Source organism: Phytophthora sojae, assembly GCF_000149755.1.
Source record: "Phytophthora sojae unplaced genomic scaffold PHYSOscaffold_3, whole genome shotgun sequence".
In the NCBI taxonomy this organism is placed as follows: domain Eukaryota; phylum Oomycota; class Peronosporomycetes; order Peronosporales; family Peronosporaceae; genus Phytophthora; species Phytophthora sojae.
The window spans coordinates 6,438,041-6,457,965 of NW_009258117.1; the positions used below are offsets into that span (position 1 = coordinate 6,438,041).

A 19,925-nucleotide genomic window follows, 5' to 3' on the forward strand; every position below is an offset into this window, starting at 1 on the left:
TGGCGTGCGTGGTTTGTCCAGCTAGCTGCTGGATTCACCTGTCTGCGCGAGCTGCTGCGTCTTGCTGGGGGAGCTGAGGTTGCTGCCTGGCTGCACGGGGGGAAGAGGGCCGCCTGGTGACACCGGGCGCATATGATGCGAGTCGAGGCGAGGCGACTGCAGCGGACTCAACGGCTTGACCGTGGACACGGCCGGTGCCAACGGGGTTTCTTCCTTGATGGGGATCGACGCAGGCAGAACTCGTGGCTCCACCGGATCAGCGGGTAGCGGCACCTTCGGGACGTCCGACGACTGACTGGCTCGCCGGTGCATACCTACGCGTTTCCCGGGAGAAGGTTTTCGAGTCGGGCTGCCTCCAGTTGCTGGTACTTCGGGCTCGCTTACTGGATTAGGAGCTGCACTCGTCTTTGGCAGAGTGCCCTCGAAGTTGTCTGGTGTTTCTCCGCTTGGAATGCGAAATAACGATTGACTGTGGTCTGGTTGTGGTGGAACCGTGTCAGTTTTGTTCGGGTGAACTGCTGGGATCGAGCTTGAGGTGGACATTGAAGCAACGCCGTTCTCGTTAGTGCTCTCCATCCTAGGTGACGCTTGTGGTGGCGTCTTTGGACCTTCGTCGGAAGCTCGAGTCGTCTCTGTCGCAGGATGCATTCGTAGCTTCACCTTGTCCGTACGCAAGTCGATCCAGGACTGGTGTCCGTCCTTGAAGCGAACTAGTAGAGTTGGCTCGTCGCTGGAGTTCTCGCTGCCGCCAACTGCGAGGATCTTCCCGTTCATAACGCTCTTGCCGACACGGTCGTACACATCGACTCGGTGACCCACAAGAATTCGACGGTACTCTTCCCACTGAGCCGGCTGCAATAGCAGACGACTTCGAAGATGGGACAGAGAGCTCACGATATGTTTCGCTGAGCGTGAGGATACTCCTCCGACCGGGTTTTCCACGGGCTCGAAGATGAAGGCCTCGTTGGACCAATTGCTTTGTGCAGCCACTTTGAACTTCAGATACTGCTTGGAGTAATCGTCAAATAACTCGATTCCTTGTCCTTCGAACAAACGTGGGTACTCCAGATCCGGATTGCGATGTGAGTCCTCTCCGTGCAATTTGTGAGGTCTTGGGGCGTGTAGCTGAGCGTGATCCCTACCATCTCGATGTTCAAAAGCGTCCGTAATGTGAGGAAGGAATACCAACTTGAAGGTCTGCGACTTCAGATCGATCCATTCGACCGCCATGCTGGTCCCAAACCGAATAGGGGTCAGGTGGCCAAGCGCCGCAGCCTTTAGAGAAGTTCCGCTTCGAAACTCTCCAATAAATGGCGAATACACCTCCACTATCTGGCCCATTGGAAATGTTTTGACGTTCTCCAAGCCGTGAATCACCACTTTGAAGCATTGGACCGAGCTAGCAACCTCGAAAAATCCCCGGTGTTCATTGTACAGCTGAAGATGAGACTTCGTTTTTGAGCACAGAGCTGCGCCCTCCAAGAACTGTCCGCCCCGGTTGCAGAGTTCGACATGGGTACCTTCCAAATGCCACTCGAAGTCGTCTGGATCGACACGGGGCATACTCAGCGGCGAAACAACCACAGAAGAATCGTAAAGTGAAGAAGGTTGGACGCTGTCAGAGACCCCACTAGTGTCGTGGCTTTTGGAGGATTCCCTGGCTTCGCTTTGCTTATGTTTGTGACTGGGCGAGGAGTGTTTCGCGTCATTGCCAAGCACATCCTCACCGTCGACGCTTGGACTGGTCTGGTGGCCGGGCACCTTGACGCGGAAAAAGGTGAGGTCGAGCCATTCCTTCCTCCCACCGGTAAAAAGGACCAAGGCGCAGTTGATATCGCAGTCTATTTGCTTCACGACACCACGCTCCAGACGCTTCGTATCCGCGCTCTCGAGCTCGATCTCCCAGCTCACCATTGCAGAGGAGAGAGAACGCAACTCACCAGCCTCGTACACGACCTGATATTGTAAAGCATAACTTTGCTTAGAGAGCTTCATACAAGCATAATTGCATAGTTTAATCTAAGTACCTTGTAAAACGCTCGCTTGAGGTCTAGCGGCTGCAGAGGCTCATAAGGCGACACTTGCACAGTGCAGGTGCCGTTTCCTCCCTCATCTTCGGGGTTTACTTCCACTACGCGACCGGTGGTGAGGCTTCTCCCTTCGGCTTTGGTTGGGCTGGAGCTGCCAATGCCCGACGCAGACAGCGCGTCGAACTCGAGCACGTCGCCAACCTTCACGGGCACCATCACTCTAGTCGCCTGCGGTTGCCACGTGCAAATAGCTAGTAGCTCGAAGTGGACCGCAGCAGCAGCAGCAGTGGTAGGGCCCGCCACACAGTCCCAGAAACCAACGTCCTTTCATGATGGCGGACAAGATTAGCTGCAAGGCCTACGCTTTGTTTAGCTGACTTTGTTAGCGGCGACGACCTGGGTCTACCAATTGTTGTCGAGTCGCTAAAATAAACAGGCTGGGGCCCACAGAACCTCGAAATGCTTTACTTCGAAGTTGTATTTGTTGCTGAATTACCAGAGCGACACTCGTCACTAGGTATCTTAGACGTACACAAGAATTCACGTAGAGCGAGAGCACTGTTTGGACAACAGTGTAAGACGCAGCAACTACCGCATACACGCTAGAATCCAAACAATAAAACTCAATTCTTATCGGTTAGATCGCGAATACACTGACATGTGCGCACTCAAACTGCCACCCTCTACGCCTGCTTCTCAGATTGAGTCTGCTTAGCAGCGCCGTCGCTCGAGATTTTCGTGAAGATGGCACCGATGCCGTTGATTCCTGTCTCGCCCGCGCGGCCGTGGAAGCCGTTCAGCTGGAAACCCTTGGGCGCGGTCACCTTGGCCTTGTCGTCCGTCGGGGTTCCGCCCGCGATCGCTCGGCCCTTGCTGGTGCCGAGCTTGAGGTAGAAGACGCACGTGCGCTCGTCCTTCTTTCCCGTGTGAACCTCCATGCTCGTAATGTACTCGCCCGACCGGAGCGCCAGCTTCTTGGGGGTGCCGCCAGTTCCGCCGTGAGAGAGCGTACTCTCCGTGGGGTCCGACACCTCGAGCGTCACGGCGTCAACGCGCCTGTCACCGCGAATCGTAACGGAGCTCACAGTTTGTCCGGGCTCAGCCAGAGCGAGGTCCGTGAAGAAGGTGCCGTGCGGGCCGCCGACGGCGTTGCTCAGGTTGAAGTCGGGGCTCACGGACCACGAGAAGGTCGAGGCAATGGGCGGGTGGTCCGACAGCTGCTTGCCGTTTTTGTCGAGGAAGGCCTCGTTCTCGTTGTTCCACTTGTCCAGCGTCAGCGAAACGTACTTGCCGCTCCGGTACATGATCTTGTCCACGACCTCGCACTTGTTGGTCATGTTTGTGGCGTCGCACAGTATGGCGTCGCCGCCCTTCTTAGGGAGGGACCCCTTGCGGACGTACTCGATCCAGCCATCGGTGAGGTTTTGCTCAGCCACGAACTCGGCGATCGTGTCGAGCGAGCGAGTGTAGCGCGTGTTGGTGTCGCCCATGACGATAACGGCGTTGCCGGCCGAGTTCTCCTTGATGTAGTCACCCAACTGCTGCAGGTTGGACGCGCGCGCCTTCTGGTCCGTCTGGGAAGTGCCGGCGTCCGCGTGGAGGTTGTACACGTCGATGGTCACTCCGTCCGCCAGTTGCACGCCCTGCAGCGTGAACCCCTTGGGCGTCATGCAGTCGGCGCTCTCGTCGTTGCTGCACTCGGCCCATCGGACGCGCTCGAGGCCCAAGACGCTGAACGGGAGGCGGGAGAGCGTGTTGAGGCCGCTTCCGAACGGCACGCCGCCGCTCGTGGCCGTGCGGTACTTCTGCGTGTTCTCCTTGTAGATGAAGGAATGGTAGTTGAAGTCCTCCTGCACGTTGACGATGTCCCAGTCGCTGATGCGCCGGCCCATTTCGAGGCTGTTGGCCTCCGGGTTTCCGCTGGAGAGAATCGCCGGCAGGCCGGCGACGTTGTAGCACAGGACGGAGAAGGTGTTCTCAGCCTGCACTTGCATCGTGGCGGTTCGTTATCCGTCGTGGGTCTGTACTACAGACTGTAGTGAAGACGACAAGTTGAGAAGTGAGCACCCCTCAGGCCGGACCAAGTCGTCGACCAGCAGAATACCATAGGTACATAGCGACACGCTCTGGAAACGTAATGCGGGCGCAGCAGATCGCACTTTTAGCTTTGTACATCTCGAGATCGATGCAGATGTCGGCTCGATACATTTGTTCACATGTACGGCGGCGAAATACTGTGGCTAGTCCATCCGGCGAGCATGAACTGGGACTCCCAGTCTGGGAGCTTCAGTTCACCCGATGGAACACTCTGACGCCCAGCTGGAGTTGAGGACTTTCTGGGGAGATTGCGGCCATTTGAGCTTGAGATGGGCTTCCCTATTGCTACGTTGTAGGAAGTCGAGGTCAACGCTACTTATCATCGCGTCAATATGAAACCTCAGCCTGTGGATCGTGCTTTGCAATGATTTTGCCGACCATTTTAGACGCTAAATATGGCAAAGCCTGCTCCTAAATATGTGTGAAAAAAGATACACGACCTGCTAAAATTATGCATAAATCCACCTCCTCATATATATATCGACTTGGGAGGGCCTGTCAGCAGCCATGCATTGGCCCAGTACACCACCGTCCATGATCCCCAGCACCATCCAACCTCTTATGCATAATTGCCGTGTGTGTAGGTGCTTGTGGATAAAAACCGACAGAATTGCAGCTGCACAGCCACAATATGCACTTTCAAAAGTGGCGCTTTTAGTGTAATTCTAGGCCTCCACCCATTTATGCACCTCGATTTATCGTCGCTATAAATACAGCAAATCTCGCCTCATATTGCCAAAATCGTTGCAAAGCACAATAGTATCTTTCGAAGGAAATCGGCCACCAGATCAGTCAGCCAGTGACCAAGTGCCAACGTGGCGATACAAAGCGTCTGCTGGGAATTAACTAAACTTTACCCCCATTTGTTTAGTCAGTGCTACGGTAATGGTTCGTTTTCTTTGATCTGCCACGTTTACCTGAGTGCTGCTGTTGCTGAGTCGTGCCCCCCACCCGTGTGAAGATCGCACCCAGCGCATCGATGTTATCACCAGCACGGCCGTGGAAGCCGCTCAGCTGGAATCCCTCCGGTGCTGTCATCGTGGCTTTGGAGCCCGTGGGGGTTCCTCCGACCACCGACCGGCCTTCGCTCGTTCCGAACTTGAGGTAGAAGATACGAGTCCTGTCATGCTTCTTACCCCAGTGAGCCTCCATGGACGTAATGTACTCGCCAGACGCGAGGCGCAGTCTGCTGAGAGACCCGCCAGTGCCACCGTGAGAGAGGGTACTCTCCGTTGGCTCTGACACCTCCAATTTCACAGCGTCAACGCGGTCACCCGCACGGATCGAGATCGAGCTCACAGTCTGGTCAGCCGCAGCCAATCCGACGTCCGAGAAGCGAGTGCCGTGGGGACCGCCCACTGCGCTACTGAGGTAGATGTCGGGGTTCAATGTCCATGAGAAGGTGGACGAAATTGGCGGGTGGTCCGACAGCGGGGCGCCGTTCTTGCCCATGAACGCCTCGTTCTCGTTGTTCCACTTGTCCAGCGTCAGCCTGATGTAGTTGTTGCCGCGGAACATGATCTTGTCCACGACCTCACACTCGTTCGTTATGTTCTCCGTCTCGCACTTGAGCGCCTCCGCACCCTTCTTGGGAGGCTTCCCGTTGCGAATGCTCTCGACCCAGCCGTCCGTGAGCTTCTGGCCCTCGATAAATTCGCGGATTGTGTCCAACTCGCGGGTGTAGCGGGTGTTGGTGTCGCCCATGACAACCACCGCGTTACCGGCCGAGTTCTCGTCCATGAAGTCGCTCAGCTGTTGCAAGTTCGAAGCGCGCGCTTTTTGGTCTGCGGCGGTCACTCCGGCGTCTGTGTGCAGGTTGTAGATGTCGATGGTGACTCCGTCAGCCAGCTGAACCTCGACCAACGTGAAGCCCTTGGGCGTCATGCAGTCGGCATTGTCGTAATTGCTGCAATCCTCCCAGGTGACACGCTCGAGATCTGTGACGTTCGTGAAGGCGAAATGCGAGAGCGTGTTGAGGCCGCTGCCGATCGGCACGCCGCCACTTGTAGGGGTACGGTACTCGTGCTTGTTCTCCGAGTAGAGCTTGGCGTGGTAGTTGAAATCTTCCTGCACGTTGACGATGTCCCAGTCGCTGATACGTTTGCCCATGTCCACGCTGTAGGAGTTGGGGTCGCCGCTTGAAATAAGTGCCGGCAAGCCAGCCACGTTGTAGCACATGACGCTGAAGGTATTGGCAGCGGCCATGGCTGCGGTCGGCTGCAAATCGAAGACTGAGGGATAACTTTTTAGTAGGAATGACTTGGCATGGGTGCATCGCGGGGCAGCGCTTGTGGCAGGGATAACTTTTTAGTAGGAATGACTTGGCATGGGTGCATCGCGGGGCAGCGCTTGTGCCAGTGGTTGCAGGGGGGGGGGTACAGTGCGCAAGAGTAAAATATAAGATGTGCTCCGTTACTAATTGACCAAAGAATGGTTGCTCAGCAACTTAGGATGCTGTGCGTTGTGAGCATTGGGCCAGGTCATGCACGCCATCATTGCCGACACTTTGTTGGTGAACACTGTATTCACGCCATCATTGCCTGCTGGGCTTCGACACTTTGTTGGTGAACACTGTAGCGGTGGGAGGCTTTGGTGACTCGGCAATGGCGAGGCTGGGTCACGAACTTCGAAGGTGCTATTCGGAATACACCGACGCTGCAAAACCCCTTGACTATTCTGGAGCCAAGTCCAAGCCTGCGTACACTGTACAGTTGCCGTCGACAACTTGTTGAATCCGTCGATCCAGCTGCGGAATCGCTGGCAGATCAACTTCAACTTCAGAGATTTGAGCACACCTTCCACACCTTCTACGAGCCCTGGGGAGAGCCGGGCTCCTGGGCTCTTGGGTGAACCCAAAAAGTCGCGAGCTCGGGCTCCTGGGCTCTTGAGTTCAATAGGTTAAGTGAAAGGAGCCCTCCAGAACTGTGAGCCCTCGTTAAGGGCTCATCCCTCACCTGTTAAATATCTCGCTGATGATTGGCCGTCATTGAAGTATCTCCAGGTTCTAACCTGAAAAGGCATAGGAAAGAGGGCTTCTCCTTGAGGGGAAGGAAGGACGATCGGCGACGCTGGGGTGGCCTCGGAGCGGCTGTACACATATGAGCGGCGCGAGATCTTCTAGTGTGGTGATCTTTGAGCTCGATCTTCTAGCGTGGCGCATCGATCACGCGAAGTTGCTCGCCTTAAGTCTAGGTAAAATTGGCCAATCAGATTACTATGAAGAGCCCGTCATAGATTTGAAGCTAAATTTGGGGAGCCCTGGAGGGGAGCCAATGGGGAGCCCGAACCAAGGGCTCCTTGATCTCGTACTTACCATGAGGGAGCCCATTTTGTGCGACTTTTGGCTCTCGTTTTAGGAAAAGCCCACTTTTGAAGTAGACGGGCTCGTAGAAGGTGTGGATTTGAGTGTTGATTCGGTAAGGACACAGAGCAGAATCACGTCAAGATGAACACGTAATTATTTGAGGAAGTCGCACGGGTCGTTCGTTCACTGCAGCCCCAGCGAGGCAGCAACGATCCGCCATCTACCACACAGCACAGTGAGTTCAACGACTGTAAAGCTACACGAACGGTGCTCTTGCTATTGAAAATTCCAGACCGAAAATGCCGCCTACTTGTTTTAGCCAATTAGCATCTTCTCCTTGTTAAACTCTCGCAGTCTATTGGTAGATTTTTCCAGCGTCACATGCAATTTCCGGTGATGAGCCTCCTAGGATTTGCATAACGTTAGCATACAAAAGTCTCACTCCAAATCAACAAGCTTTTCAAAACAATAACAAGAAGTTCTGCAAAATAGACACGGACCAGCGTGAAGTACATAAATTCAGCCTAATCGCGCAGATTTAGCGGGTGCAATCAGATTTCAGAATGGACAATTCAATGAAAAGTTATGCCACAGCAAGTCCGCAAGCTCGAAGGACGGCACGAAACTGGCAGAAGACCTTACGGTATATTCTTCCCTGCGTCGGGGGGGGGGGGGGGTAAACGTACACATTGAGCTTCTAGGTACAGTATTCAAGAATTGCTTTACATGTACAGTGTACCAATCTGACGCATCATGTCGCTACGAATTGCATTGCATGCAGCACTACGACTCGTATTTTTCGTAGGTTAGGAGGAAATCTTGGTCCAAACCGCTCCCAAAGCGTCAATTGCATCACCGTCACGGCCGTGGAAGCCACTGAGTTGGTAGCCGTCGGAGGCGTACAATGTCGCTTTATCCTCGGTCGTGGCCCCTCCTGAAAGTGTGTTCCCCAGACTCGTCGTGAATTTGAGGTAGAAAATTCGCGTGTGGCTGTTGTACTTGCCCCAGTGAGCTTCGATCGACGTGATGTACTCGCCAGACGATAAAGTCAGTGTCTTTGCCGTGCCGCCAGTGCCTCCGTGGGAGAAAGTTGTCGCAGTTGGTGCCGATATTGTGAGACTCACTGCGTCCACGCGCGATCCCGATCGTAGCGTGATCGAGTTCACAGTTTGGCCGCCAGCAGCCGACCCAACGTCCGTGAATTGGTCTCCGTGTGGTCCCCCGACAGCATTGCTCAGACGAATAGCATCGTTAAGTGTCCACGAGAAGGTCGACGAAATGGGCGGATGGTCCGATAGCATGTTTCCGTCGTCATCTAGGAACGCGGCGTTCTCGTTCTTCCAGTTCTCCAGTGATAGAGTGATGTAGTTGTTGCCGCGGAACAGGATCTTGTCCACGACCTCGCACGTGTCGGTCATGTTGCTCGAGTCGCACACGATAGCGTCGGCCCCTTTGGTTGGGTACACGCCGTCGCGGACGTACTCGACCCACCCGTCCGTTAGCCCCAAGCCTTCAGCAAACTCACGGATGGTGTCATCCGAACGAGTGTAGCGCGTGTTGGTGTCCCCCATGACGATAACCGCGTTGCCAGCAGAGTTGGCTATGATATACTCACTGAGCTGAGCCAGGTTCGCCGCTCGGGCTACTTCATCTGCGGCCGTAACCCCGGCGTCCGTGTGCAGGTTGTACAGGTCGAAGGTGACGCCGTCAGCCAACTGGATCTCCAAGAACGTGAAGCCCTTGGGCGTAAGGCAGTCGGCGCCGTCGAATGTGCTGCAGACCTCCCACTTGGTGCGCGTCAGGTCCGTGATGTTGCTGAACGAGAAGTTCGATAGCGAGTTGAGACCGTCGCCGAACGGAACGCCGCCGCTGGTAGCCGTCCGGTACAGGTGCGAATTCTCCGAGTAGACGTAGGCGTGGTAGTTGAAATCCTCCTGCACATTCACGACGTCCCAGTTGCTAATGCGCTTCCCGATCTCGACGCTGTTCGCGGACGGGTTTCCACTCGACAGAACCGCTGGAAGGCCCGCCACGTTGTAGCTCATGACACTGAAGCTGTTCTCGGCCAAGGAGCGCAGCATCGTTCGAGTAGTAGCTGGGAGACGGTAAGCGTTTGGCACCGCAGTAGAATGCGCGTGAGCCTTTGGTGGCAAGTTGGCGGATGCGTTCGAGCGGAGGGGGCGAAGTGACTTCAACGGATCAAGCGACATCGTGTTCATCTGCAACGTTGCACACGGCTGCGCGGTTCCACCTCGGGGCAGTATCGTATCAACCGCGATCACGCACAGTTGAATCCTGGACTCATCTTTGTGAGCTGCAAACCCTCTGCTGTATTCATTTCGTGGTGTTAGCTTTAGTCTACGCCCATTGGTCTGCGTGCAGACTAAAACCTGCTTGAAGCACCATTGACCTCGAAGAACTATCCAGTTGAAGCCCGTGCTACCTTGGGTAAGTATCAGAGCTGGAAAACCTGTTGATTTTCAAAATATGAATTAGGTTCTGGGTTTTTGGGTAGGTTTAAACTGCTTTTACTGGGTTTAAACCAGACATCGTCCACTGGACGCCTACCAGATATACATTAAGGGGCTGTCATACCTGCAGCAGATATGACAGGGCTTAAAAAGATATATGTTGACATAGCGCTCAAAATCTCCACCGCAATTGTCGTACATGCGTCACTTGTGTCCGCTTGATATCGCCCTGAATCAAGCGGCTTGATAGACGCTTGCTGGGCTTTATGAATGTACCCGTCATTTTGTTCCGGACACCGCCGACGCTGCATCCCTTCTACACCAGTTTCGAATTTGGCGCGCGTCGGACACAAGCGCCGGAACGATGGCCGCAGAGGACGTCGATGCGATGCTGGTGCTGGCTAGCGCCTTCGTCGAGCAGGAGGAGACGCTGCACGAGGTGCGCAGGGAGGTGTACGACAAGCTCGTGGAAGAGGCGTGGAGGATCGCCATGCGGACCAGGCACTACCTGACCACCCAGTGCCTCTACACGCCCTGCGACTCCGCGTGGATGATGTTGTACACGCGCGAAAGCGACATCAACTTCCTAAACGCGACGAGCTTGACCAGGTGCGACCCTACTTACTATCTGAAGTTGCTGCGCTATATCTAATTCATGCATGCTTTCAGGTCGGCTTTCCACCAACTACTGCGGCGCTTCAGCCGCTTTTACTACATCCCACGCAGCACGGCACGCGGGCGGCCCCCGAAGCTCCGACACTACCACCAGATCCTGGGCCTGGTGCTGTGCTTCTACGTCGGGTCGATGGAGCAGAGCTCCCTGTGTATGATGTTTGGGGCTCCGCCGGGCACCATATCGAGGCCGCTACGCCGCGCCGAGGAAGCGCTGTCGCTGGCGCTAAAAGGCTACGCTCCTGCCAGAATCTCTTGGCCCTCGCCTGCTCGCCAAGCCGAACTCGCAAAGCTTTTGGAAGCCCGCGAGCCGCTTCTCATACACACATTCGGCTTCATTGATGGGAAGAACTTAAGGGTGAGTTGTAGTTTGCAAAATGTTACTTGCTATGATAGAAGGCTAACATCAATGATATTGTAGGTTCAGCAGCCGTCGAATGCGGACTTGCAGAACGCCATGTATAACGGGTGGTTGCAAACCGTTTTCGTGACTGGCACAATCTGCTTCGCAGCCGACGACTGCATCATTTGGTGTAAACACAATTGCCCCGGGTCGTGGAACGACTCCGACACCTCCTTGGGCTTCCGTTCCAAGTTGATCGACCCTACCCTCTGCCCGGACACACGTATGAACGTGGTGTCGGACTCGGCCTTCCCGTGTTCGACCAGCATGGTCGGTCGCATCCTGACTCCTCTCAAAGATGGCGATCTCGAGAGGATTCTCCCGTCGCTGAGAAGCTCCGCGCGGGCGCTTCATAGCGCCATCACGTCCGTGAGGCAGGCGGCGGAGTGGGGCATGGGGAGCATGCAAAAGGTGTACAGCCGCCTGAACCTCCCCCTGCCGTACGACCCCGAGCTTCGTGGGCACCGAATCAACAACATCTTCAGAATGGCTAACTATCGCGTCCGCACGGTCGGCATCTACAGATACGCACGACGTTTTCAGGCAAGATGGAGCTATCCAGCGAGTAGGGTGTCGAACTAGCCGTGTTTGTACTGCATGCAACCATACATTTTTCTTTGCCGTTGAATTGAGCTGCTTCATTATCTCGATGTTGCTGGCAGCAGCGTGCTGCAAACGTTTTGCGACGGAGAGCCGAACTCGATGCTCGTGCGTCTTGCACTTGACTTCACAGAGATGTGTACGCAGCACGAGAAGTACATGTGATGATGAAGGCGCTAGAAGATCACGTAACCCATGACGGACACGCTAGCGGATCATGAACAACATGTTTGATTTGAGGCATAGTGGTAAGTGACAAGTATATAGTAACTAGAACGTGAATGATAGCCTCACTTCGAAGAGCATGCGCGCCTTCCGCTCACGCCTTCTTAGTCAGTGCGCCGATCAATATGAGCAGCTCTTGAGTGCGGGCGCGCGCATCTTCGCGCTCTCGGCGCGCACGGTCCTCTCTCTCCAGCTTCTCCTCACGGCGGCGCGCCTCTGCTTCAGCCTTGGCTTCCAGAAGGCGGGCCTCGTTGGCCGCCTTTTCGTCGCGGCGGCGCTGATCTTCCTCGGCGCGACGGGCGTCAGCCTTCCGCTCGATCTCTTCGCGGAGCAGCAGAAGCGTCTCGAGGATGCCTCCTCGCATGTTGCTGGCGTTGTTTTCAAGGCCATCCAGATTTGTCTTGAGAGCTGTTGTTGCCTTCATGGCACGGGTGCGCTTAGCTTTGGCGTAGCTAGCTTCCGCCGTGTCTTTGTCTTCTTCATGAGCGCGGTTGGCGCCCACCGTGTCGCGAAAGCCGGCCAAGTCCACGCCTCCGAGACGGTTCGACGTCTTGTGGAGCTTGGGGTACTTGGCCGCTTCGGCGGCATCGTGGTTGGTGGCAGCGGCGGCACCTAGAGTCGATGGCTGCTGTGAAGCACCACTACTGGGGGCAGTAACAGGCGTCTTACGTGGTGGCGGCAGCCCCCCCGGGCCAGCACGACGTGTACTTGGCGCTGCTCGGACAGGAGTAGGACGCGGCGTGCGTGCAAGCTCGTCCAGATCATCGGTGGTCAGCGGCGACGAGAGCAAGTCTTGGAACGCGCCTCGGCTCGATGAGCGGCTGGAAGCCGTCGACTCGTCCTCGGCCGACTCGTCGGAGCCCGGCGACTCGCCGCAGTCGGACCTGCCCACAGTGGCGGCAGTTGGCACTCCCAAACCTTCGCCCTCGCCGTCGCCGCCCTCGTAGAAGCTGTCGTCCGGGTCGACTTCAAAGCAGAAGTCGGGCTGGTCGTTGTCGGCCTCGTCGTCCATCTCCACGACGTTGGCCTTGTCGTCGATGGCACGTTTGACCTCCATGGCTTTCTTGATGAGCGGGGGAATCTCCTGCACGCCGGCCGGCTTCCGGGTGCTGTGAAGCACCTTGAACTTACGCCGTAAGCTCTCGAAGTCTCGCTCGGGCGAGCCTCGAGGCCTGTTGGCGTTGTACGTCATAGCGAGGCGTTCCCACTCGTCCCTGCCGAGCGGCAGCATCTTCTCGACGAGCGTGAGGAGGCGGTCGACATCGGCCGTCGAGTAGTTGGTGGTTTCAGAGTGCTTCGGCATCTACACACACAGACGAATCAATAAAAAGTCAGTCACGCTGCTCATTGCCACGTTGGACCGTGTTGGCGCGGCGTACCGGGAGTGGTGGGCGGAGGCGAGGCGGCGGAGACGCGCTTGGGGGGGGAGAGAACTGCTTGGAACGTGGTAAAATCAGAAGTGAGAGACGACGACAGCTTCGCCACGGCGGCAGCTTGCCAGGGCGATGCCTTCGCCACCACCAGTTCGCATCGATCTTGAAAGGATGCTAGTAGCTCACAACTTCAACGCTGCGCGCGCGAAATCTGCGCGCGCAAATAGCAAGTCAGTGTACGTGAAAACTTCGAACGAAGATGAGCCCATCAACCCGTCGTTTGGCGCGAACCTTGGCGCCAGTATTTCATGCTTCCCTGCTTGTTGCTAGCCTGCAGCTACTTTGCACTCACGGCAACCACCATCAACAACCGCACAGCAATAGGTTATCTCAATGCAATTCATTTGTTCACAACACGCTTACCTACACAACTACACCTCCTTCACTTCGCTCCCTCCCCCTTCTCGCTGGTCTCTCTCTCTTCACCTTGCTTGCTCTCTCGTCCTGCTCACTCTTTGGCCCTCTCACGGGTCTTGGGCGTCTTGAATGTTGCGGTGGCGACACCCATCCAGCTCACAGCGGCAAACAAACCACAAGTCGTCGCCATAGTCGACTGTCACCTCCTCGCCGCGGTGGATGTCTTGCGTCGACGTCACGACCACGGTGGTACGGCGGCCGTTGGCCACTTCCACGAACTTCGCCACCGGTTGGCACGAGTGGTTTACGAAGCGCATCAGCCCTCCCATGTTCTTGGCGTTGATCGCCACGCAGACTGGGAACGTCGGTCGCTTTGGCCGCTGCCTCATCACCAAGCGGTAGCGGCTATTGCGCGGTCGGGTCGTGCGCGAAACACTCAAGTGCTCCATCTCGCCGAGGTATTGGCCCAGCACATCGCCCGCTTCGATATCCTCGTCAGCGACCACGCCCAACGACCTCGTGCGCACGTTCCTCCCTAGATACACCTTGCTCGACTCGGCCAGCGCGTTGCCACAGAGCCCCCCCCCGTACGGGCAGCAGTTGATATTGCAGTAGAGATGCATTAGCGAATTGCGGCAGGAGTCCACACGGCACGGCGATGGGCAGTCGCACCACCCAAAGTGAGGCACCGACGGAAATACCGTCGCGAGCGGGTTGAACTGCTCGCGAAGCTGAATCACGAGGTGCGGCCACTGCGCTGGAATGAACCGATCCCGTGACCGCGGCCCCCGTAGTTGCGTCCGAGGCGATCCGTCCGCAGTGACTCGCATCGCCCCGCGTGGGTTGATGACGGGTCGGGCATCGCGCTGAGGCGCCGACTGCCGGCGAGCGTAAGGCGCGGCAGCTTCACGACGCGCACGACGGCCCTCGTGGCGAGGCTGAAGCGCCGCTGGGGATCTCGGCGGCGTCTCCAGGAGCACCGGCGGCGACACGGGCGCAGACGTCGACTCCTGGCTTGGCGGCGGGTTCGTTGCCAACTTGGACTTGGGGCGGCTTCTCTCTGGCGGCAGCCACGGAGGCGTTGCTGTGCCCGTAGCACTGGCGGACTCGCTGGCGTCTTTGATGCGGCGCTTGCTGTCGCGGTCGTACTGGTGGCTGGGCTGGATGTTCGGCGGCGTGTTCTCTTCGTCCTCGCTGGACGTGTCATTGATGCACCGACGCCGCCAGTGAACGGCGGAGTGGGTTAAGCGCACCATTGTCCCTGCAATCAAACACGAGGTGAGTCCTCTTATAGAGAAGTGCATACAAAGCCATCAACCACGCTCACCTTTCGAAGTGTTGGCTGCTGTCGACTTCGCGCCGCCGGCGGCAAATTCGCAACTGAGCGTCTTTTCGATTTGGCGGAAGATATATGATCATCGATATGCCCGTAGAGTGAAGGATGCATATGTTAGAATGATGGTCAGCATAAAGTATACTAACAACAAGACAAAACTTATGATGGCTACACGGCATATATCTAGGGGTTGGGCAGTTTATCGAGACGATATCTGCGTCCCGCGAGATCTATGCGCGTATATGACGCTGCATATCAGCTGCAGGTATGACAGCCCGTTAATGTATATCTGGTAGGCGTCCACTGTCATACTCACTCTGATGTATCACCCTCTTCACCCCAACGCATATATAAGGTGCTTACCTTACTACTTAATATGTTGTTGTTCGTTCCGATGTGCATCACTGATGCAGCATCCGTTTCTTTAGGCCCGATACGCATGCACGGGTTCGCCTTGGCTAGTCGTCATCGTCACTTCTATTATGTACGACGAACCCGTATGCATCGTTGCTAATGCACTAGCGTCGACTTTGCAAGCCTCGATAAAGGTGCTCGTTGTCGCGCCGAGGCGCACGCACAACTCATGAATGCCTTTGCCAAATGCAATGGATATGCAATGGATGCACGCACAGAATGCAATTATTGCTGATTGTGTTCATGGCTGACAGATTTCAATTGAAAATCACCAATTTTCCCCCATATTCCTCTTCATCCAGATTAAGACACAGGTGCGGATGCATCTCTTTAGCCCCGTTCTTCGTTGCTGGTTAAGGCTTCATTTGACTGATAACACAGTGGCAGCGTCATTCAATCATAAGTCAGGGGCCTCTGGCGTTCTCCCACACAGGGCCAGTATGCCCTGTGTGGGAATGGTTACAACCCCACGTAGATCGTGCTCTGTACAGAGCTCTGTATGCTGCTATCTCTTGGATATACGATTGTCTTCTCCATTCTAAACTGTTGGTCGATGATATATGGCTCAGTACTAAGGTAGAGTGGAGAAATCATGGGTTCCTTTGTCGCCCCATACAAAGTCCAAGTCGTATCATTTGTAAGGGGTTTTGGTTAATATAGGATTTTGTATGGGGATTAGCTGTCCATAAGTTTTGTCACCTGGGCAGAACCAGTGATTTGTATGTGAGCTACCTGAAGAAGCGCAAATGCGCGCATGTTAGCAACGTGCAGATCTTTATCAGCGTGTTCTGCAACTCTAGTCCAAACCGCACCTTAAAACGATAAAAATTGACGAAGTTACAGCCACTTTTGGTGGTGTCCATATCTTTTTGTCGTGGAGTGTAATGGTTAATCCCAAATTGCCAGCTCTGGTAAGTACTTATCCAATACTATGTGCACCACCTACACCCTTTCAAACCCGCTACTTTGAAGCCATCCCCACTCGAGCATTATCCGCGGACCTGTGGCAGCATGGGCGTGCAGAACCTGTGGGTGCTGCTGGCCCCCGTGGGGCGGCAGATCGAGATCGAGTCGCTGGCGGGGCAGGTGCTGGCGGTGGACGCGAGCATCTGGCTCACGCAGTTCGTCAAGGCCATGCGCGACGACGAGGGCAACATGATCCGCAACGCGCACCTGCTGGGCACGCTGCACCGCGTGGCCAAGCTGCTCTACTACGGCGTGCGCCCGGTCTTCGTGTTCGACGGGCAGACGCCCGAGATCAAGAAGCGCACCACGGCCAGACGCCGCAAGCGCCAGGAGCAGCAGAGCGCCAACCTGCGCCACACGGCGCAGCGCATTCTACTCAACCGACTCAAGCAGCACCGACAGGAGGTGCGCACGTAGAGCAGGCGTATGATTAGGTAGAGTGGAAGGGGTAGAGTGAGTTAAACTGATGTGTGTGTGTTGTTACTGTGAGTGCTGCAGATGAAGAAGAATGGTGGTGCACCAGCCCCGGCAGTTGCACCAGGGTTCACTCTACCCGAAGCGTCCAAGAAGAGGGACGAGGAGAAGACGGAGGAGGAAGAGAAGGTCGACGCTGATGTTGAAGAGGAGAAGAAGGAGGAGGAAGAAGAGAAGGCACAAGAGAAGGCTAAGGTGGAGGAGAACGATGGCGTGCAGCAGGTCTGGGAGGCAGCAGCGGAGCAGGAAGAGAGCGCGGACGAGGACCTGACGCTCGACGACATTGATCTGGACACGTCGCGGCTGTCGAAGATCGACCTCCACGCGGTGTTCTCCTTGCCTCCGCACCTCCAGAAGGACATGATCCAGAAGATCCTGCGCGACAGACGCCAGGAGGTGAGGGACCAGTTCATCCCATTGGCGGGCAATCCGGAGAAGTACTCGCACACACAGATTGCCGCCTTCTTGCAGACGAGTGCGCTCAACCGACGAATTGAAGCTGCTAAGAGGCAGAAAAGGGAGGAGGAGATGCAGGTGCAGGGCGGTGCGGGGCTGGGGCAGGGACATCGGATCGATTCCAACAGCAACCGGTTCTACATCTACCAGAAGGACGCGCAGCGCAAGGAAGAAGAAGACCAAGACGTGGACGAAGTAGTCGCTGAAGTCGAGCGAAATGACATGGTAGAACGAAGATTGGCTGTTGAATTGGACCAAGCAAAGGGCAAGCGTCATTCAGGGCACGATGCATTCACGGCGATGGAGAAGCGGCCATTGTCTGAGTTTTCGTCGGGAAAGGCCGGATTCGTGCCGGATGCTTCGGCAACTGAGGTAACTGCGGCGTGGGTGACACGGCACCAAGTTCGAGTCAAACAGGAGCCCATGCTCGCGATTGAGAAGCTCCGCCTCGCTCGACTCAAGAAGGAATTGCCCCAAAGTGACGAGCCTTCTTCTCCTCATAAAGCTGCTCCCACAGTCGCAGCGAAGCAACCCTCTGTGAGTGCAGTTAGCTTCTCGTTGAAGCTGGAAGACGTCGATCCCAAAGAGATGGAGCAATTTCAGAAGTTGTTCCCAGCTTCTATTGCTGATTCTGTCCCTGGGAAGACGGCACTTTCCAAGGACGATGACGATGACGACGATGATGTTGACTGGGAAGAGGTAGTGACACCAGCAACAGCACAGCCTTCAAGTGTGCCTTCACATCCTGAAAGTATTGGCCAGCAGGCTACACGTCAGGTAACGGTAGATTCCTCTGCGGATACAACTCCATCGGGTGTGAAGGTTGTTGGTGACGAGAAAGCAGAGAGTGATGAAGAAATGGACTGGGAAGATGTTCCTACTGCAGGTGTGCCAGCTAAGGACGTTCCTGCCGATTCGACCGGTCCAATTGTCGTTGATTTAAGCCCGCGCCACGAAAAGGAGGAAAACCAAGAGTCTTTTGGTGGAGGCTTCATGGTTGAGGAGGAGGAAGGAGAAGAAGAAGCGGCTGGCCAACAAGAGGACGAGGAAGGCACGGACGAGTTGTTCCTGACGCTCAAAAACGAGATGGAAGATGCGAAGGCTCACGAAGATCTGGATCTACTCAAAGATGAGGCGCTGCAGTCTGCAATGGCAACTGCTTCCAATCTTACTCAGTGGGCAGCCGGTGCTGTACGCAGGGCATTGCAGGCGCATTCGCAGCTCCATGGTGGAAGAATTGGGACGTATGGAAGTCCGGGTGGAACACTGAGAGAAAATGTAACAACTCACACTCCTCCTGGCAAAGGTACTGCTGAAGCGCCAGTCGAGATTCCAGACGAAGAAGAAGTCGAACCCAAGCCTTCGTCGCCAAGCATCAGCCATGCTGAAGTGGTTGTTATTGAAGATGAAGAAGAGCAGTCAAGTGGCGGTACGACTCTCACTGAAGAAGAAGAAAGCCATGAGCAGCTGCAAGCCGCTCTCGCAGCTTCGATCGCAAGTGAGCAAGAGGAGCTGGAAGAGAAGCCTGCGGGCTCGCGCGTGCGTTATCTCCAGTACTCGCAGCCGAGTGAATCTCCTCGTCCCAGTCCGATAGGAGATACTGTGGCGGACGCTGCACTCCAGGAGGTGGTGGATACGGCGGCACTGCAGAAGGAGCAGCTCGAACTGAAGAAGCTTCGTAGTCGGCAGCTACGCGACACGGAAGGGATCACTGACGATATGGTGGCTGAAGTGATGGCCTTGCTGCGTTTGTTCGGGGTCCCGTTCCTCGTGAGCCCCATGGAAGCCGAGGCGCAATGTGCGGCGTTGGAGCAATTGGGGCTTGTGGACGGTGTTATTACAGATGATAGCGATATCTTCCCGTTCGGCGGCCAGCGTGTCTACAAGAACATTTTCCACCACCAGAAGTTTGTCGAGGCCTTCTCGGCGCGTGACATTGAGCGAGAGCTGGGTTTTTCGCGTGAGCAGATCATTGCGTTGGCGCTCCTTCTGGGCAGTGACTACACGGACGGTGTCCGGGGTATTGGCATCGTGAATGCTACGGAGATCGCAGCTGCTTACCCAGGAATCGAGGGTCTTCGCGAGTTCAAAGAATGGGTGCGCGAGTTTGACGTCGCTAAGGAGGCTGAGCGTGTGGCGTCTGCTGGATCGAAGAAGAAAAAGAAGAACAAGAAGAAGACAGGCGAAGAGCTGGACGGTGACTCGGAGGGAAACAGTGAAGAGGATGACGTGGAAACAGCACGAGAGCGATTCCAGCGATCCCATACGACTGTGAGACGGAAGTGGGAGCTAGGCGATGAGTTCCCAAGCAAGCAGGTGGTGCAAGCGTACATGTCTCCCCAAGTGGACCGCTCCGAGGCTCGATTCTCGTGGAGTGCTCCGGACCTGTCGGCGCTGCGTAACTACTGCGCCAATGCCTTCGGATGGGATCAGCAGAAGAGCGATGGCGTGCTACTACCCCTCGAGGAGAAGGCCAAGAAAGCAGCAACTTCAGGGAGCCGACACATTCAGACGCGCTTGGATCGGTTCTTCACGAGCTACGATGACCAAGTGCACTACGCGCAGATAAAGAGTAAACGCTTGCGTTCAGCCGTGAACCAGCGCACGGGCAGCAAAACGGTCAAGAGCAAGAAGCAGAGAAAGTGAGACCAGCGCCTTTGGTGATGGTGGTGGGTGATATTTTATTC

The 19,925-nt window shown here is 55.7% G+C and overlaps 10 protein-coding genes across 10 annotated transcripts; 4 read left to right on the forward strand and 6 right to left on the reverse strand.

The window, feature by feature from the left end:
* Window positions 1–21: 21 nt before the first annotated feature.
* PHYSODRAFT_329295 (hypothetical protein) lies at window positions 22–2,246 on the reverse strand (the record flags this gene model as incomplete). The annotated part of the gene is made up of 4 exons (XM_009525738.1): window positions 22–852; window positions 931–1,043; window positions 1,728–1,956; window positions 2,028–2,246. The coding sequence occupies 4 exons, from the start codon at window positions 2,244–2,246 to the stop codon at window positions 22–24; spliced, it is 1,392 nt and encodes a 463-aa protein (XP_009524033.1).
* Window positions 2,247–2,713: 467 nt separating this feature from the next.
* PHYSODRAFT_495152 (hypothetical protein) lies at window positions 2,714–4,024 on the reverse strand (the record flags this gene model as incomplete). Its single annotated transcript, XM_009525739.1, has 1 exon — window positions 2,714–4,024. One exon carries the CDS (start codon window positions 4,022–4,024, stop codon window positions 2,714–2,716), a length of 1,311 nt encoding a protein of 436 aa, XP_009524034.1.
* A 970-nt stretch (window positions 4,025–4,994) lies between these two features.
* PHYSODRAFT_490869 (hypothetical protein) lies at window positions 4,995–6,332 on the reverse strand (the record flags this gene model as incomplete). Its single annotated transcript, XM_009525740.1, has 1 exon — window positions 4,995–6,332. One exon carries the CDS (start codon window positions 6,330–6,332, stop codon window positions 4,995–4,997), a length of 1,338 nt encoding a protein of 445 aa, XP_009524035.1.
* Window positions 6,333–8,134: 1,802 nt separating this feature from the next.
* Window positions 8,135–9,512, reverse strand: PHYSODRAFT_557431 (hypothetical protein; the record flags this gene model as incomplete). The annotated part of the gene is made up of 1 exon (XM_009525741.1): window positions 8,135–9,512. The coding sequence occupies one exon, from the start codon at window positions 9,510–9,512 to the stop codon at window positions 8,238–8,240; it is 1,275 nt and encodes a 424-aa protein (XP_009524036.1). The 3' UTR covers window positions 8,135–8,237.
* Window positions 9,513–10,266: 754 nt separating this feature from the next.
* PHYSODRAFT_489097 (hypothetical protein) lies at window positions 10,267–10,554 on the forward strand (the record flags this gene model as incomplete). Its single annotated transcript, XM_009525742.1, has 1 exon — window positions 10,267–10,554. One exon carries the CDS (start codon window positions 10,267–10,269, stop codon window positions 10,552–10,554), a length of 288 nt encoding a protein of 95 aa, XP_009524037.1.
* Window positions 10,555–11,031: 477 nt separating this feature from the next.
* PHYSODRAFT_492454 (hypothetical protein) lies at window positions 11,032–11,559 on the forward strand (the record flags this gene model as incomplete). The annotated part of the gene is made up of 1 exon (XM_009525743.1): window positions 11,032–11,559. The coding sequence occupies one exon, from the start codon at window positions 11,032–11,034 to the stop codon at window positions 11,557–11,559; it is 528 nt and encodes a 175-aa protein (XP_009524038.1).
* Window positions 11,560–12,781: 1,222 nt separating this feature from the next.
* PHYSODRAFT_489553 (hypothetical protein) lies at window positions 12,782–13,105 on the reverse strand (the record flags this gene model as incomplete). The annotated part of the gene is made up of 1 exon (XM_009525744.1): window positions 12,782–13,105. A coding segment is annotated over one exon (324 nt), but the record flags the coding sequence as incomplete, so codon positions are not given.
* Window positions 13,106–13,699: 594 nt separating this feature from the next.
* PHYSODRAFT_493478 (hypothetical protein) lies at window positions 13,700–14,215 on the reverse strand (the record flags this gene model as incomplete). The annotated part of the gene is made up of 1 exon (XM_009525745.1): window positions 13,700–14,215. One exon carries the CDS (start codon window positions 14,213–14,215, stop codon window positions 13,700–13,702), a length of 516 nt encoding a protein of 171 aa, XP_009524040.1.
* Window positions 14,216–16,353: 2,138 nt separating this feature from the next.
* Window positions 16,354–17,436, forward strand: PHYSODRAFT_460533 (hypothetical protein; the record flags this gene model as incomplete). Its single annotated transcript, XM_009525746.1, has 3 exons — window positions 16,354–16,713; window positions 16,807–16,911; window positions 16,987–17,436. Coding segments are annotated over 3 exons (915 nt in total), but the record flags the coding sequence as incomplete, so codon positions are not given.
* Window positions 17,437–18,276: 840 nt separating this feature from the next.
* Window positions 18,277–19,881, forward strand: PHYSODRAFT_455731 (hypothetical protein; the record flags this gene model as incomplete). The annotated part of the gene is made up of 3 exons (XM_009525747.1): window positions 18,277–18,840; window positions 18,898–19,371; window positions 19,414–19,881. Coding segments are annotated over 3 exons (1,506 nt in total), but the record flags the coding sequence as incomplete, so codon positions are not given.
* Window positions 19,882–19,925: the final 44 nt, after the last annotated feature.